The sequence below is a fragment of the Pyrus communis genome, chromosome 8, assembly GCF_041283825.1.
Source record: "Pyrus communis isolate YQ-2024b chromosome 8, ASM4128382v1, whole genome shotgun sequence".
Classification (NCBI taxonomy): Eukaryota; Viridiplantae; Streptophyta; class Magnoliopsida; order Rosales; family Rosaceae; genus Pyrus; species Pyrus communis.
In genome coordinates, this window is record NC_142572.1 from 7707436 (window position 1) to 7725177 (window position 17742).

At 36.6% G+C, this 17742-nt stretch overlaps 1 protein-coding gene and 1 pseudogene across 2 annotated transcripts; both read left to right on the top strand.

Moving 5' to 3' along the window:
• Window positions 1-2926: 2926 nt before the first annotated feature.
• Window positions 2927-3026, top strand: LOC137718895 (small nucleolar RNA R71; annotated as a pseudogene).
• Window positions 3027-14002: 10976 nt separating this feature from the next.
• LOC137718431 (uncharacterized) lies at window positions 14003-16994 on the top strand. Of its 2 annotated transcripts, none has more exons than XM_088698179.1 (3): window positions 14003-14371; window positions 14476-14565; window positions 15029-15147. In XM_088698179.1, exons 1-3 carry the CDS (start codon window positions 14108-14110, stop codon window positions 15110-15112), a joined length of 438 nt encoding a protein of 145 aa, XP_088554305.1. In that variant the 5' UTR covers window positions 14003-14107; the 3' UTR covers window positions 15113-15147. The 2 variants fall into 2 exon arrangements, with proteins under 2 accessions (XP_088554305.1, XP_068314082.1); XM_068457981.2 differs by lacking the exon at window positions 15029-15147 and adding an exon at window positions 16690-16994 and having other exon boundaries at window positions 14011-14371.
• Window positions 16995-17742: the final 748 nt, after the last annotated feature.

The window sequence follows — 17742 nt, forward strand, 5'->3', positions numbered from 1 at the left end:
TTGATTTAATGTTCATGGGCATTGATGGGTGAAATTTTCAAATATTTTTTTTTTCAAAATTGTATGATACTAATTTACCAATTGGTGCTAGGTAAATTGTTGTGTTATACGTGAAAATCAAATTATTTCAAAAGGCGAAGTGAGGGCTTGTTTCTTTCAACGGATGAGATTGAGATAAGGGAATCTAATCCAACGAACGATTCATAAGTGATGAAATCTAACTTTGTCACAATTTGAACTTTTTAGCTTGAAGGGTTCACAAAAAAAATTAAGATAGCAAGTCCAAAAATCAACTTAAGAAAAGCTAACACACAAAAAAAAAAAAAAAAAAAAAATCATCGCTTAATCAAATTACAACATAAATAAATATATATAGTCCCATATAGAGCCCGAAAGATATAGCCCCTCATTGGGAGAGATTCTTTTATAAAGCCCCAAAGATTCCTCGGAGCTCTAAAATAGACTATATTCACCACTTTTCCAGCCCCATATAGAGCCCCTCACTGGGGATGCTTATCCCTCTAGTTTTAACCCAATAAAAATAACTATATGGGAACAAATTAAACTTAAAATTATGGATGCAAATAAAAGATTACAAAAAATTATGGGTACAAAATTACAAATAAAAGTTTAAAATATGGGTACCAAAAAAAAAATATATGGATACAAATTAAAACTAAAAAGAAAATTTATACAGATTAAAAAAAAGATTGCAAATTAAAAAATGAGTAAAAATTAAAAATAGAAATATATGATAGGAAAGAGGGGGCAACTCCCATTGAGTTCTTAGGTTTTTTTTTTTTTTTTTTTTTTTTTTTTTTTGTTTAATAGGTTTGTCAAAATTGAAGGAGTTCAATATTGCTTAATAAATTGACCTATATTTATTTGTTCACTATTACTATGTTACATAAGAAATTTAAAAAGAGGTTATGATAATTTTTTTGTTATTAAAACAATGACGTGGAGAAAAACCAAAGAACTTTAATAAAAGATTGAAAAGAAATAACGTTTCAATCAATGTAATAGAAAAATAAGAAATAAGAATGTATTGCTCTGTATAAGTCTTTTACATTCAATAAAAGACCCCTCATGATGTGAAATCTTGAGTGAGTTCACTACTGCGCTCATCAATGGTATATGATAGCATCTTGCACCCACATGCAAATGAGGGTTGCAAAGCTCTAAAATGACGACGGACAATCATGCATCAATCTAGCCAAACCTTTACTTTGTGGCAACTACCCCTGATATATAGATCAGGCGGTGAAGTGCATTTATTTATATAGCCGAAGCGATCTTATATTTAATTCTTCTCAGCTCTCTCAGAATTATTTGTATTAAAAAAAAAAAAAAAAAAAAAAAAAAAAAAAACTTTTTAAAGACTGAATATAGTAAGCACCAAGAAACTAGGTGCATTGCCAGGCACACATTCTTGACAAAAACGACTTTGCTCCCCCGATTTTAATTTTGTTTATCATTTTCTTCCAATCGTTGTGAAATCTCATGAGTGAAAGTGACGATCCAGTCAAAAGTCTAATGCTTAATTTTCCTTAAGTTAATGACATAACAAGTGGCTATAATTAACGATTAAGAGAGATATTGAACAATTCAATTCACTGTTTTATGACATGAGGCATGGCATGCGCATTGCTTAATTAAGGATAATTACGCTTATGTTAACCAACGTCATCTGCTATCCATTTGCACATATAATCCAACTTCTAATTATATTACAAATGCACCACTGTAACATCAGCAATAATCGAATGTTTACTTACTTGAAATGAAGAAGTCATGAATCATACAAGTTAGAATATGTGAAGGAAGCAACGGGTATGAGACCAACTACCTCCCATTATCTAATTCCTGATTCTTCGTGTATTAGATTACGGTAAGTAAATATGTCATTATAGCAATTACGAGGAATTTGCCATAGAACACTGTCATTAACAGATTACACAATCGATTAACAAATTTTACAAACACGGATCATACATTTATATTGATCAACAGTCCACGAAATAATTTTAAACAAATAAATAATCAATCGATGTCTACATTCATTAGTGGAACTAAGCAAATGTGTCTCATTTTAAGGTGATACATATCATGATTAACTTCGTGATCTCTCTAATCCAATCATATATAGCATTTGAATGAATGTACAATAATGTTGTTACAGCAAGACGCGTGAAAAGTAGATCCAGTGCAACTAAAATGGCAGCTGCAGGACTTTTATTCAGTGTGGGCAATTTATAACGCTTTTCTCGAACAATTTGTAAATCTGTTAAATCAACACATAACCTTTCAGACGGCGCCCCTTACGTCTCCTGAGTGCAAAACGCCCGGAATGGTGCAGCACTGACACCATCTCAAGTTTAGCATATGATAATTGTCGTCTCCATTTGATACTGCGAGAGAGTGGCTATTGAGATGTTCGCTCACTCAAGGCACTGATTAGAGATTCATATACTTTGATGCCCTTCAAGAATATGGTATCCTTTAGGTGCTGCAAAACAGAGACGGAGTCAGGAAAAGATATTCATGATAAGTTCGTGCTAAAGGGATTGGTAAAAACATCAAACCTCATTATGGTCATGAAGTAAGATGGGAGTATTCGTCATTGGGGAGAAACCAAGCGTTGGAATGCCTTGCTGCCTCATGTATTGTGCATCGGTAGTTGATGACAAAATTTCAGGCTTTGCAAGTTTCCCTCCAGCTGATTCGATAGCTTGTTTGAAAACTGACCACCAAGGATTTGAATCATCGGTTGCTGTCGCTGATTCGATAGCTTGTTTGAAAACTGACCACCTTAAAGTAGAAAATGCATTTTTATCTTTGTATGACCCACCGTATGAAGCATTGAAGAGTTTTTGTAGTCATATTTAACCCTCTGAAAAATATATGCATTTGATCAGTACTGTTAATACCATAATGTGGACATTTTCTAATCAACTCTTTGAACCATTCCCACGCCTCATGAAACTCTTCATTTGGTTTTTGGGCAAAAGATAAAATTTGAGTTCTCATGTCAAGAGTCTTTGAAGCTGGATAATACTTGCTTAAGAATTTTTGATTGAGTTGGTTCCAAGTGCTAATGCTTCCAAATGGAAGTGTGTGGAGCCATCTCCTTGCTTGGTCTTTTAATGTGTAAGGAAATAATCGAAGTTTAATAGATTCGGTTGAAAATCCTCTCACCAAAATATTCTTGCAACCCATTAAAAATTTTGCAATGTGCATGTTAGGATTGTCGGTTGAGAACCCATGAAATGTAGGTAGAATATTCAACATGTGCTGCTTTATTTCAAATGTAGACCCTTCCTCCACTTCCGGATAAGGAATGCAACTTGATATGTTAGTGGCATGAGCTGTTAATGAATCCCCTAAAGGTTGACCAGACTTTGGAATAACAAAAGCTATTGTTTCCTTACTGTGTAGATCCCCAGAAAATAAAGACTGCAGAAAAATCCCCTGCAATGAAGGAATCCCCTGCAAATTTTGCTCCCTGCGTCTCCTTAAAATCTGCTCAAGTTCCAGATCAAATGGAATCATTTTTTGCACTACTAAACGGGTGCTGACCATGCACATATTGTTGTAATCTGCACTGTAGTATTGCTGTAATCCGTAAAAAAAAAATAAAAACGAAAAAAAAAAATTAATTTTTTTAATGTATATATACAGCAATAACTAACTGAAAATATGATTAGAACGAATTATTTTAAATAATCCTCGACAGCGGCGCCAATTTCTTGATAAGGATTTACCACACACACAAACGGGCTAAAAACTCCTATAATACTTGCAACAATGACAAGGTTATTGTAGTATAAACGGATCTTGCAAGATCGTTCTCCACAGGGATTATTAAATAATTCGAAACAAATCAAATTCCAACTAATTATTGTAAAATAGATATTTGAGATAATTGAGGAATTTGTCACCTTCTAGGTAATCATGAAGGATAATATTCCAAGAGCCCCTTGATGATTTATCTCCAGAAGTCTTTGGCCAAAGCAAGGAACAGAAGATGCATTAGGGCTATCATATTCATGCTTAGAGTTTGACAAATGTTCCATGCTCTAAAATATAAGATCGGAATATAGTAGACAAAGGAACTAAATTGCATTGTAACCATAACTAATGTTCTAAATATGTGTTGTATGAATTCAAACACATTATGCCAAATCTAGGTAGTCGAAAACCATTGCTAGATGTTACTATTTGGTTTGTGGATAATCCTACAAGGTTGAATTTTGAAGGGTTTCTAATTATGTAAAATATTGTTAAAAAATTATGTAAAATTAGATTAATCAAATTATCCACTGCTAGCTTTAATGGAATTAGAATGATATCGAAGGATAAAATTGGTGAATGTTGAATTTAATATAAATGGTTTATATTAAATGTTTTTTATGCATTAGGTTTATAGTAAATGTTTTTTATTTTAATTAACTGGTTTGGGCCTTCTATTTATTTTAGGTTACTCATTGAATCATCAAGGATACAAGTGTTTGGATTTTTCCACGAGACGAGTTTATTGGTCTCACCATGTCCTATTCGATGAGGACTCATTTCCTTTTAAGGAACTTACATTTCACAAGGAAACGAACTCCACACAAGGTAATTTATCTAACCTTGACCTCTTATTTACTTTTGATCTTCACCATTCTCATTTATCTACCCAATCAACAAATAATCCTAGTCTACCCAAGCCTAGCATTATCCCTATTCCCCACCTAGAATCCCAATCACACTCAGTCTCTCCACTGCCTGTATCAAATATAATCCCAAATATCTCTCCCATGCCTATCCCTTCACCGTTTCATATTGAACCAACCTCTAGCCTTCCCAGCCCTAGTGCGCCAAGTCCTAATGAACTATGCCATAGTGAACCATGTCCTAGTGACCCAATCCCAAATCAGCAAGAGTCTGTGCCTGTGAACCAAGAAACACAACATGTTTCCTAGTCATTTACATCCCAACAAAATGCATCGGTGTCTCTCCCAGCACATCCTATGATGATGAGGTCCAAAGCAGGGATTCGAAAGCCTAATCCTAAGGATGCATTACATGTTATTACTGACAAAAAAATGGTTGAACCCACTTGTTTTAGTCAGGCAATCAAGCACCAAGAATGGCAGAATGCAATGGCTTTGGAATTTAGTGCTCTGCAACGGTGTGGTACTTGGAGTCTTGTGCCTTATCATCCCAACATGAATCTCCTTCCTAACAAGTGGGTATTCAAGATAAAAAGAAGGGCAGATGGTTTGATAAAGAGGCATAAGGTCAGGTTAATGGCCCATAGGTTCCATAAAAAAACCAGGAATTGATTACAAGGAGACCTTCAGTCCAGTTGTAAAGCATAGCACAATTCGTCTCGTACTTAGCTTGGTAGTTTCGAAGAAATGGCATGAAAGGCAGTTGGATGTACAAAATGTTTTCTTGCACGGATACCTCACAGAGGAGGTTCATATGAAGCAACCTATGGGGTTTATTGACAAACAGTATCCACATCATGTTTGTAAGTTGCAGCGGAGTTTATATGGTTTAAAACAAGTGTTGAGAGCTTGGTTTCGGCGATTCTCTGATTTTTTTTTCTTGAATTGGGTTTTCAAGAATCTAAGTGTGATTATCTATGTTGATGATATATTGCTCACAGGGAACAATACGCATCAAATGGCTCGGTTAGTAAAGAAGTTGGGCACCTTGTTTTCTATGAAGGACTTGGGCCCTCTAAATTATTTTCTTGGTGTGGAAGTAACTCATTGTGGTGATAGTATGCATCTTACACAATCCAAGTATGCCCTCGATCTTCTCGAACGTACTAAGTTTACTAATGCTAAGCCAATCTTGACACCAGTTACTTCCGGACAGAAACTAAATGCATTTGGGGGTGAACCATTTGGCAATCCTGAGTTATATCGAAGTGTTGTACGTGCCCTTCAATATTTGACGATTACGTGACCTGATCTCTTGTATGCAGTGAACCAGGTGTGCCAGTTTATGCATTCACCTAACACCACTCATTGGATGGTAATCAAGAGAATTTTGCATTACTTGAAGGCTACATATGATTAAGGCTTGGTTTATAGACCTGGAGGTGTTCAACTGACCACATTTTCTTATGCGGATTATGCAAGGAATCAAGACACGGGTCATTCAACCGGAGGATTCTACATCTATTTGGGTAAAAATTTAATATCGTGGAGTTCAAAGAAACAGAAAACCGTTTCCAGGTCGAGTACGAAAGCTGAATACGAACAGCTTGCATACACGGCTACTGAATTATCTTGGTTACGTTCTTTGTTCAGAGACATGCATTTGAATCTTTTAAAACCCCATATGTGACAGCCCGTCCCAAAAACGTTTTAACGCACGTGTGAAAAGACTATTTTGCCCTTAGTTCGCTTCTTTTACGCCTATTGGTTGTTTTGTGTTGTGTTGGCATGTGTTGGGCCACACACTCACACTCTCATTCTCCCTAACCCTCTGTCCCTTTCCCTGTGATTGTCCCGAGCCCCATTCCTTCCCTTTTTCTTCGAAAACGTACGGACACACACACAAGCACACTAAATCTCCACAGATCGAAGGAACTGAGTACACATTCGAGCTCGTGAGGCTCGTGGGAGTCCAGTCGTACCATTTTCAGGTGAGAACTCCATCGTTTTCACGTTGATTCGACGACGTCCGATTTGGGTACTATTCATGCAAACGTGATTTCTCACGTTTTAAGGAAAATGAAGCTTGTAGGTAGCTTGGTGGAGTCCCAAGGAGACTCGGAGTAGTTCGTTTGAAGGAATTAGACGTCGGGATCGTTGGGTTCGAAGTTGGCCGGAGTTGGATCGATTTTGCAGGTGAGATTCCATGGTTTTTAACCCTTAAAAGTTGTATGGTTGTGTTCCCCTAGTCCTAGGCTTCATTTTGGTGCCAAAATTATGAAATTTGGATGAAAAATGGGCGAGATATCGAAGTTTAAAGTTTTCGCGATTTTCCGGCGCCGGCGACGGTGCCGGAGGTTCGCCGGGGAAGGAGACGGAATATTCCGTCAAGTCTGACGGAATATTCCTGACGCCGTTAACGGAATCCGTTAGAACTAACAGAATATTCCCTACGGCGTCAGTTGACGCCGTCAGCGTGCCAGGCACGTGCCTGCGCGTGCGGCGGTGAAAATTTTTTCTAAAAATTTGGGTGTGATCCTGAGGTTGTGTAGAGCACGTTGGTATATTCATTTGTCCAATTTGAGCAACGTATGAGAAGTTATTACGAGAAGTTGGTTATCTGCTTTAAAATTAACGTTTTTATAGTTGTTTCGCATATAGGTGATACGTATCCCGAGGACGAGCGTGGTCACTCGAGGCAGGGGGGCTACGACCCTTCCACATACCAGTGAGTGGGCTTTTGGTTTTCCGTATATACCTATATACTTATATTTTCCCAGAAATATATTTGAATTATTGTTTGCCATATGCCATGCATTACATTATCATTGGTTGTGCATTGTTAGTACATTATTAGTTGCATATATATACATATGCATATTGGGTGCTGTGGACGCACAGGTAAGTGCCAGGTGAGTGTTATTCACGTTTATGTTTCAGTAGTGGTTTGAGATGCTTAGAGAGCTCATAACCTGCACCCCCGGTGTTAGTGCTCCCGCCCAGTGTAGGGCACAGTCCTTCACGTGATGTTCACCTCCCGCACCACACGCTCAGCTTGGATCCAAGTTAGGTGCACAGTCCTGTCGTACAGACCACTTTAGGTGGTTCCGACTCGTAGGTGACCCGCGATTATTCGCACAGCCTTCACGTGATCGTAGCACTAGAGCGTTTATATGTATTACACCCAGGCCTGTCGTACAGACCACTTTAGGTGGTTCTGACTCGTGGGCAGGTTCAGTTATTGAGTTTGAGATTTGAGCTCTACATGCAGCCGTACAGGTCACGTTAGGTGACTCCGGCTACCAGATTATATGTTATTGTTATGATTTATACCTGAGCACTTGCATTTCATTCTGAGGTTCCGACATGGCATATTCTTGAGCATGATTGGCATATCTGTATATACGTATATATGTGTATTTTCTGGGAAGTATACAGGTTTTACGGCGAGGGGTTAGAATGTATTTTACTAAATGGTTTTCGAAAAGCTTTGTTTTTGCCCACTCACGCTTTTGTTTTGCGCCCCTCCAGGTTCTAGTTGTCTAGCGGGTCCGGTGGTTTCCCAGAGGGCTTTCCCGGCATTTCTGACAGACGATCACCAGCGTAGGGTCACCTTCGGGTGTATTGTTGTCAAATCATTTTTCTTTTGGACTGCTGTAGGCTTGCTGCTCTGAACTTAGTGTCTCACCTACGCTAGCACTTGTTTTATCACCTTATGTTGCTAGTTGTTTTTATTTATTCATACTATTTGTATTACTATTTTATTAGCTTCCGCACTGTGCACGTGGCTACGTCACTTCCACGTGACGGCCAGCACGCCCTGATCTCGGTCGGGGTGTGTCACCAAATATGGTGTGATAATGCTTCATCCATTGCACTAGCATCCAATCCAGTTTTTCATTCTAGAACCAAGCATTTAGAAGTGGATTATCATCATTTCAAGGAGAAGGTCATTAGAGGAGAACTTCTAGTTAATTTTATTTGTTCCCAAGATCAAACCACTGATTTATTCACGAAAGGGTTGTCTTCATCATGATTTAAATTGCTAGTATCCAAGCTTCCAGTTGTGCAAAGACCTGTTAGCTTGCGGGGGGATGTTAGACCAAGTTGGACTTCCCATTTACATTCAAACTCTCAAGTTTATTGTGTGCGTGATTCTTCTTTATCTCAAAGGGAATTTGATAAGTCTAGGAATATTTTGAATGTTTCTTAGCTAAGTTTATTATGCTGTTGTAAAGTTTGAATTTCAAACTAGCGTGTAAATATGGTATTTCAAACCCACTGATGTAATCTCTATGACCTTAGAAATACAATCAACCCTCGATTGAAAGGGTGTGCAAACACAACTGAAAACCTAGCCTACTAAAGTTTTATAGCCCGAAGCCCTGTGGCAAATGAGAGGGGAAGGAAAACCCAAGGAAGGGTTTCCTAGAGGTTGTAGCATAGTGTGGAAAATGAGGATTAAATTGTAATTCTAATGGCTTATGGATTTTTTTATATATAAGCCTAAAGGGTCTTTTGACCCAAATAAATCTTACACATTTGGAAATCAAATTTAGAGAGAAGGGAATTAGGTTTTCCAATTTAGAGAAAATGAAAAACAAAATGCAACACAAACACACCCTTGCCACCACACCTATTAGAGAAGGACCTAGTAGAGGGCTAATACTTGGAAGCCTTGATAATGAATTCGTCTTCATATGAAATCTAAAGGTTCGAATTCAAAACTTCATTTAAGTTTGTGCACATGTTCTTAAAATTATTTTACATAAACACAAGCACGTCAATTAACCTAGATCAATATTAACCCTTAATTTATTAAGATTAAACATAATACAACGTTCGACTAACTATGCATGTACATTGAATTATGTATGCTTATGTCACCTTGCCATCCTGCCTCACACATGTACTAAAGTAGTCCACAACCCACCACCTCCAACTAATTAGCCCTTTGGCCATAGTAAATAAGTAACCAGTAGTTGATCTTCTTTTATCCAAATCTCCAGCATAGTCGAAATCAATATATTCAACCACAAAATTCCCAAAATTACTATCACTTTACTGAAAACATAAGCCGACATCTCTAGTACCATGTAGATATCTTAGAATTCATTTAGCTGCTTGCTAATGTTCTTTTCCTGGATTGTGCATATAGTGACTAACCAAACCAATGACATGAGCGGTATTTGGTCGAGAACATTACCATAGTATACATTAAGCCACCAACCAATCATAATGTGGAATATTCTTCATTTGCAACTTCTTTTCATTGGTTCTTGGAGATCACAAAGCGCTCAACTTAAAATGAAGAGTCATTGGACTACTCACATGTTTGGTGCCATCATTAATACCAAAATGTCGAAGCACTTTACGCAACTATTGTTTTTATTTGAGATACACCAAGCATTTCTCTCGAATATGAATAATTTCCGTACTGAGTATATTTTTCACTTCATCAAGATCTTTCATCTCAAACTTGTCATTCATTTGTGTTTAACTTGTCAAATCATGCAACAAGGGCCAACATAATACAAATAGATGAATGCTTCACAATTGAAGAAAATACTCATTAAAATCAATATCTTCCTTTTGTGCATATTTTTCGCTACCACCTGTGCTTTGAATCTCACATTGTTATCTTCTGGACGACCTTTCTTCTTAGTATACACCCTTTTACAGCCAATAGCTTTCTTGCCGGAAAGTAATTGAACTCACTCTCATGTTTTGTTCATCACGACATAATTCATTCATCATCCATGGCTTTAACCTACTCAATATTTTTTGAGTTGTTCATGGCTTCCTTATAATTTTCTGGAATTTTTGCATTATTAAAAGGAAGGGCATAAACGACATAATCAATATATTTTGCTGATCTCTTTATGTTTCTTGTCAGTTGTTGGGTACAAGTATCTTCTTCATCTTCTTAACCTTCATTTACTTCTTATTCAATCAAAACACACATTGGAGTAGTGGAACAATCTTTTTCAAATTTCACCTCCTAAAAATTTCTCTTAGGAGCTTGAGTTGTATCCATTATTGTTTTTTAGTTGCTATGTAACATAGAAATTTCATCAAAAGTCACATCTCAATTGATTACTGAGTTTCTTCAAATTTGGAAACCACAAGTGATAACCTTTTCCAACGCTGTTAAAGCCCACAAAAATCGCCTTTTTGACTCTTGGGTCAAGCTTACTTTGAGTCACAAGAGAATAAAATAGGACAATAAAAATATGAAGCAAATCATAATCAAAAGTTGGTTTTCCAATCCACTTCTCAATAGGTATCTTACCCTCAATTGCAACTGAAGATAAATGATTGAAAATATGACAAGCATAAGAAACTGCTTTGCCGAAAATGCCTTGCTTAAACCAAATTGAGCCAACTTACAAATTTTGCAAGTAAACGTTATGTTCAACTTTTCACCAACTTCATTTTGTTGGGGAGTTCTTTATACAGGGAAATGCCTTATTATGCCTATTTCTCTATAAACTTTGGAAAATGGATCAGATGTGTAAACACCACCTTATACGACCTCAAAGATTTAGTTGTCTAACTAGTTTGGTTTTCAATCATTTTCTCCCAATTTAAGAAAATAGTTAACACATTATGTTTATGCTTCATTATATAAACTCAGGCTCTTCTAGAGTGGTCATCAACAAAAGTTACAAAGCGGTGCTTAACATTCAATGATGTAGTCTTGGTAGAACTCCAAATATTTGAAAGCACATAATCTAGGATTCCCCTAGTTTGATGCACAATAGTACCAATTTTAACTCTGGTTTGCTTTCCCAAAACACAATGCTCGAAGCCAAGCTTGCAAGTTTTGGGTCATTTCAACAATCTCTATTTCACAAACGCTTGAAGAGCTTTTTCACAAGCATGCCTAAGTTTCATATACCATAACATGCTAATGACATAATCTAGTTTTTTTTTTATTTTTTATTATTTAAATGGTTGCTGCTCCACCTAAAACTGTTTTGTCTGTAGGAAATATATATTATGCTTTTGGATTACCTTCATAACCAAAGTACCATTAGTAACTTTCATAACACCATTTAACATAGTCACATTAAACTCATTGGTTTCCAAATGACCTAAAGAAAATATACTTTCTTCAAAACAAAAACACACCACACATTAAACAACTCTTTAACAATGCCATTATGGTGTTTTCAACTTAACTGTTCATGCTCCCTTTTTATCATAAGGATAATCATTACCCAATAAAACAATTCCAATATTTACAAATTGTAGATTACTAAACCAATCTCGATTTGATGAGAACAACTAGAATCCAAAATTAATACATCACCACAAGCAGAATTAACAATCAAAGCATTGATTTATCATCACTAAGTGCAACATCAGCATTGGTGTTTTTGTTATTCTTTTGCAACTTAGGGCAATCCTTTTTTCAAAGTCCCCTTTTATGAAAAAAATGCACATTCATCTTTGTTTAATTGTCTCTATGTTAAAACCCAAGCAAAAATGCCCTCTACTTCCCTTGTGTTCTTTTCTTTCTTTTTCCTTTTTTTTTTTTTTTTTTTTTTTTTTTTACCATTTTATCATTTTACTAACAGTTTACGACTGGAAATGCCCTTCGATTCCTTTGTATTCTGATTTTTTTTTACCATTTTACCCTTTCATTCCGCTTGTTCGTCATTGGTTTTCCTTTTGCTTTGTTGTTGCGTTGAGTCTGACCTCTGGCTAGATCTCTTTTAGCATGTTCTTGGGTTTTTAAACCCACACACAAGGTTTTTGGCACAAAAAAAAAAAAGAAGGGTAAAGTACAAAAAACTACCTCAACTATTGATGTCACAACACTTTCATACCTCATCTTACGAATTTGTGCCAATGTTAGACCTCTGTCAATTTTTCTGTTAATTTTTCTGTTAAATGCTAACGTGGCCCAACACGTGTCCCACTCACTAATCCAATTGAATTAAAAAATAATAAAATATATTTTTAATAATTAAATATTCAAAATTAAAAAAAAAAAAAAATATATATATATATATATATATATATAAAATCTCTCTCACTCTCTCCTCTCTCTCCCCCCTTTCTCGCCTCTCTCCTCTGCAACCCAAAACCCGTTCCCACCCGTCCTCCACCACCCATTTCTCCATCATCACCATTGCCGTCACCTCAACCACCACGAATTGCTGCCGCGCTGTCATCAAGTCATCCGCAAGCTCTGAAATCGACATGGTGCAAAACAAACAGAGCATAGACATGCCGAAGCAGAAGAAAGTCGTGATCTTGTGGGACTTGGACAATAAACCCCCTCGCAAGCCGCCGTACCAGGCGACGATGACGCTGAAACAGCTAGCCCAATGCTTCGGTGAGGTTTTTAGTTTTGGGTTTGGGGAAGACGGGAGGGGGAAGAAAGGGTGAGGGGTGGATCTGGTTTTGGGGAATGGCGTCGGTTTTGAATAAAAAGGTAAATCAATGGTGGCAAAAGCAGAAGATGAAGAAGGCTGAGAACGAGGGCTTCGTGGCGAAGAAAATGAGGGAGACCCAGTCCGAAGTAGGAGAGTACGCATTGGGGAGAAGATCATGCTATACGAATCCCGATCCGGGTCGGATGTCACTGGACTGATGAACTAATGAACTGGACTGATGAACTGATGAACTAGATTGTTTTTTTTTTCTTTTCCTCTTCTTTTTTTTCTGGGTTGCGGGGAAGAATTGGACAGTTTTTTTTTTTTTTTCCTTTTCTGCTTCTTCTTCTTCCTTTTTCTTCTTCCTTCTTCTGGGTTGCGGGGATGAACTGATGAACTGGCCTATTTTTTTTTTTTTTTTTTTCCTCTTCTTCTTTTTCTGGGTTGTGGGGACGAATTGGACCATTTTTTATTTGTTTTATTTTTTATGCAAACGATAGCGTTTTAGTGGATTAAATTGCTAGTTGTTGGATGGTGGGGGAGGGAGGGGATCGGTAGGGATTGAACTCGCACCAAGATGCATAAGTATCTTTGTTTTTCTCCACTACGGTAAAGTGTCATTTGCTGGTATAAATTGTCTCAATGAGTATTTTGATTAGTTTGAACTAAACATATATTATTTCAAAATACTATTGAAATAGTTCACATTTTTGTATGACTACTGACAGCCCTGTAAGGCTATTTGTATATATGACTTACATTCGCGATTGAGTTTAAAATGCTCCTAATTTATTTCGATTCATAAATTATATTTTTATATTTCGTTTGACCTTGCTCAGAATACAATGAGATCAAAATTAAAAATTAAAAATTAAAATTGAAAATCCCACTTACAATGCTGCTAATATGTCATAAAAATTAGGAGACAAATAAAAAACATGGGCTAGGCCGAGTCGCTGACACTAAGCCTAAAGATGGTCCGGCCCGAGAAAAAGTTACACGGCTTCCGGTGCAGAAGACCAGAGAATTGGGCCAGTCCCACTTTGCTAAGCATTCGGAATCATGGCTATTGCAGCAGCAGCGACGGCGACAATGGCACTGGCGGCAAGGCCAGCCTCGAATTTGTTGCTAACAACACGCAGGGCGAGGTGGGTCTTCACCCCTTTTGCGGTTTCTTCTTCTTTCTCTTCTTCTTCTTCAAAGCCTTCAAGAGCACTCATTCTCTACTCCAAGCCCGGATGCTGTTTGTGCGATGGCCTCAAAGAAAAACTTCAGGCCGCTTTCTTACTTTCCGGTCCTGAGTCCCTCCACGATGTTGATTTTCAGGTAAACCCATCAAGGTTTTTTTTTATCTTTACTAACATTTACAATCTGAAGTTTTTTGTTTTTCTCTGTTTGGTAATGGAGTTTTCAGTGTTGGTTTTGTTCAGGTTAGGGATATTACAAGCAATCCAGAGTGGGAAAGTGCTTATCAGTTTGAGATACCAGTGTTGGCCAGAGTGTTATCTGATGGCACTGAGGTTTGTTTCTTCTATTTAGTTTGTTGGGTTGGCCTTAATTTGAAGATTAATTTGTGCAATGTGCTGGTTTTGCATTGGAAAATCTCACAAATTCAGTAACATATTTGCTCTGCTAAGTCACTTGGAACTTTTACTGCATTATTGTTTAAATAGAATACCGGGGGTATTATTCAGGTTGAGCAATGTTACTCAATTACATAGTAACATTGAACTTCCGTTCATGAACCTACGTTGGAGGCTTGGAACTAACTCGTTTTCTGTGAAGAATGCATTAAATGCAAAACATGCATATGAAGCTGTCGTACTGAGTTTATGTGTGCTTTCCGTGAATTTTAGAATAAACAAGGAAACTGCAAAATGAAATCACACAAGGAATGCAATTTAGGCAAACTATCGTGGCCGGGCCAGACCTTAAGCAACTATGCTTTGGTATTTTACAAACCTATGACAGGTTTGGTTTCAGAAATCCCAGTTGGAGTTTAGCTCATGCCAAATAAGGGTTGAGGTACCTGTTAAGCCTGATAGGCTGATTCATATCGTAACATGAGGCCTACTTCCAAAGTAGACTTCTTTCCTTCCGTACGTATTTTGTTATTAGTTTAATTTCTTGTCTTAATATCATTGTTCAACTTATCTTATTTTATTTAGTAATATAATTCAAAATGTCTTATCAACAAATATGTTATGATAATGCTCCCTTTTATTGGATTACTGTATCCTTTATAGTTTATATTGCATTTTTGCTTTCATAATAGTTTTCCAATATCCTGGCGCAATTTCTTAAAGTTTGATGGCCATCATGACACCAAAGACAGAGTTAATATCCTCCTATTGACCGTGAATGGTTGAATCACATCTTTGTTGACGAAGCTATTTTACGGATGGCCTCCATAATGCAGTCATTTGAGAAACAATAAATATGGCATTCAAATAAGATGATTTTAATGCCTGTATGTCTGTGATGCGATGAATCTCATAAATTATCTATTATGGGGATTATAATTTTTCAGAATCATATGGCTGAAAGGAATGGACATCCCATAAAATTTTCTGTATTATCAAGTGAACCATTTCATATGATAGTCTGTTGTGTCATAGATTGTGAGCTAGCCCTTATAATTGAGGCAAAGTCTCCATTTCAGTTTGGTTCAATCCTAAGCTGAGTGATTTGTAACTGTAATTTGTAAATGCTACCTAGGGTTTGTTGTCGATTATATTATTTTTGGTTGTTTTGGAACTTTGTTCTGATGAACTTTTTTTGTGCAAAAATATCATTCAATACCAGCAGATTAATTAGATGCTGAAACCAATTATCCTTCTTTGAGATTGATTAAAATTGGCATAGGCATCATATGCACATGCAACAATTAGATAACGTGTTCCATTACCCTTTGATATTTTTTTTTTTACTTTTGAATCGATGTGTACATGCCCTTATCTTTCCATAACTTTTTTGTAGTTGGTCGTCCCAGAGGACATATACCTTTTGTAATCAATTCTAAAGACATTATTTTCAAATATCATTCTTCGTTTTTGCTTTCTTGCTTTTCTCTTTTCCTGCTGCTTTGAACTGTCTTGTGACACATATGATTCTGACTCTAAATGCCTGCTGACGGATACAGAACCCCTTTGCTATCTGGTGTCTCAGATTTTTTTTCCCTTCTCTTTGTCGTAAGATCCATGATCAAATTTTCTCAGTCATAGTTATATGATTAGAGTTTGCATTTTTCCCTCTGCTGTTGTGCATGATTGCAATGATATGGCTTTAGTTGTTAATCTCTTTTCAAGATATATAAATTTTTTGCTTTGCCAAGTATCAAGCAATTACTTTGCTTTAGATAGTGGATTGACTATCAAATCAACACCCAACTCAATAATAGATGGAATTGCGTCTATGAGGTGGCCTATCTTGCTTGAATCATCGCAAGTTTACTTATCCCATTCGTTTCCTTTTAGCATGGCTTAGATATTTTGTAGAGATAGTACAAGACTTGCGCTTGTTTCCTCACTCTGCAATTTGATGATTAGCATGTTAACATTATTTTTCTGAAACAATCTAGAATTTTTTGGTTTCGCAGGTCACATTTGTAGTTTCATCTGACTAAATATTGTTTTCCCGTTCAGGAAACTCTACCCAGATTATCTCCCCGTCTTGGAGTGGAGCTTGTTCAGAAGAAAATATCTGCTGCCTTGAAATATTAGTGGGGTTTTGGAGCCCCTTCGTAAAAGTGCGAGTTATTTTTCGTTGAATGTACATCTTTGATCGTTTAAAACTTGTGAGAACTTTTTATCAACGTCGAGTGAATGGTCAGAAAATGTTTCTTTGACTCTCCTTTCCTGATGCCTTTTGTTGTCTTTACATTTGTTTCTGTCAATGAAAAATGCACTTCAATTCCATCACTGCGTATGCAAAGATGGACACTTTTTCCCTTTTTTATCTTCCTCTGTCGATAATTGGTCCCCGATGGTCTATGGAAGGAGAGTTTAGACTAACGCACAATCAACAGCAATGTGATATTTCTAAAAAGCAAAAAAAAAAAAAAAAAAAACACAAAAGAAAAAAAGATAAAAAAAAGCATGTCATATGTTTTTTGTATTTGTGTTGCGTTGGTATGAAATTATCTTGCATTTAAACCACGACCTGTTAACTGAATGTGTCAAGATATATGAATACATTCGCACAATTATTATTTGGTGTCACTAGCTTGTTAAAACTTGTTTCGCAAATAAACACTAACCTAACCCTTTAAGGAACATGCACTTATTGTGTCAATATAGATCCGCCACGATACAACTCAACCCAAATTCTTAATTTTTTTTGCAGAATCATGTCGCTTGTAAATCATTATACGTCTATTTCCATCATCTATAAAAAGAAATAAGAAGAATGTCACTACGTTTCAAAGTTGAATGATTTTTAAAGAACCAGACCAATTTTCAAAGTCTCTGGCTTTTGTTGAAGCAGACGGCTCTGTAGTTGTTAGTTCGATAATACGTAGCAATTGCAGGGTCCTGCCTTACGTGCCCCATTTTGCATTGCAATTAAAGAAAAGGAAAGAAAGCAACTATATTTAACAACGATTTCCCAACTTTGATCTACCACTTTAATGCATTATTGACATTATTGAACCAATAAACTACAATTCATGCAAAGGTTTTCCACACTTTAATTAGTCT

What these genes read in the sequence shown, in the direction of transcription:
- LOC137718431 (XM_088698179.1), top strand. Translation starts at nt 14,108, where the DNA reads ATGGCTATTGCAGCAGCAGCGACGGCGACAATGGCACTGGCGGCAAGG. An exon ending in TCCACGATGTTGATTTTCAG is followed by an intron (nt 14,372 to 14,475) that starts GTAAACCCATCA and finishes GGTTTTGTTCAG; the next exon opens with GTTAGGGATATTACAAGCAA. An exon ending in TGTTATCTGATGGCACTGAG is followed by an intron (nt 14,566 to 15,028) that starts GTTTGTTTCTTC and finishes GTTTGGTTTCAG; the next exon opens with AAATCCCAGTTGGAGTTTAG.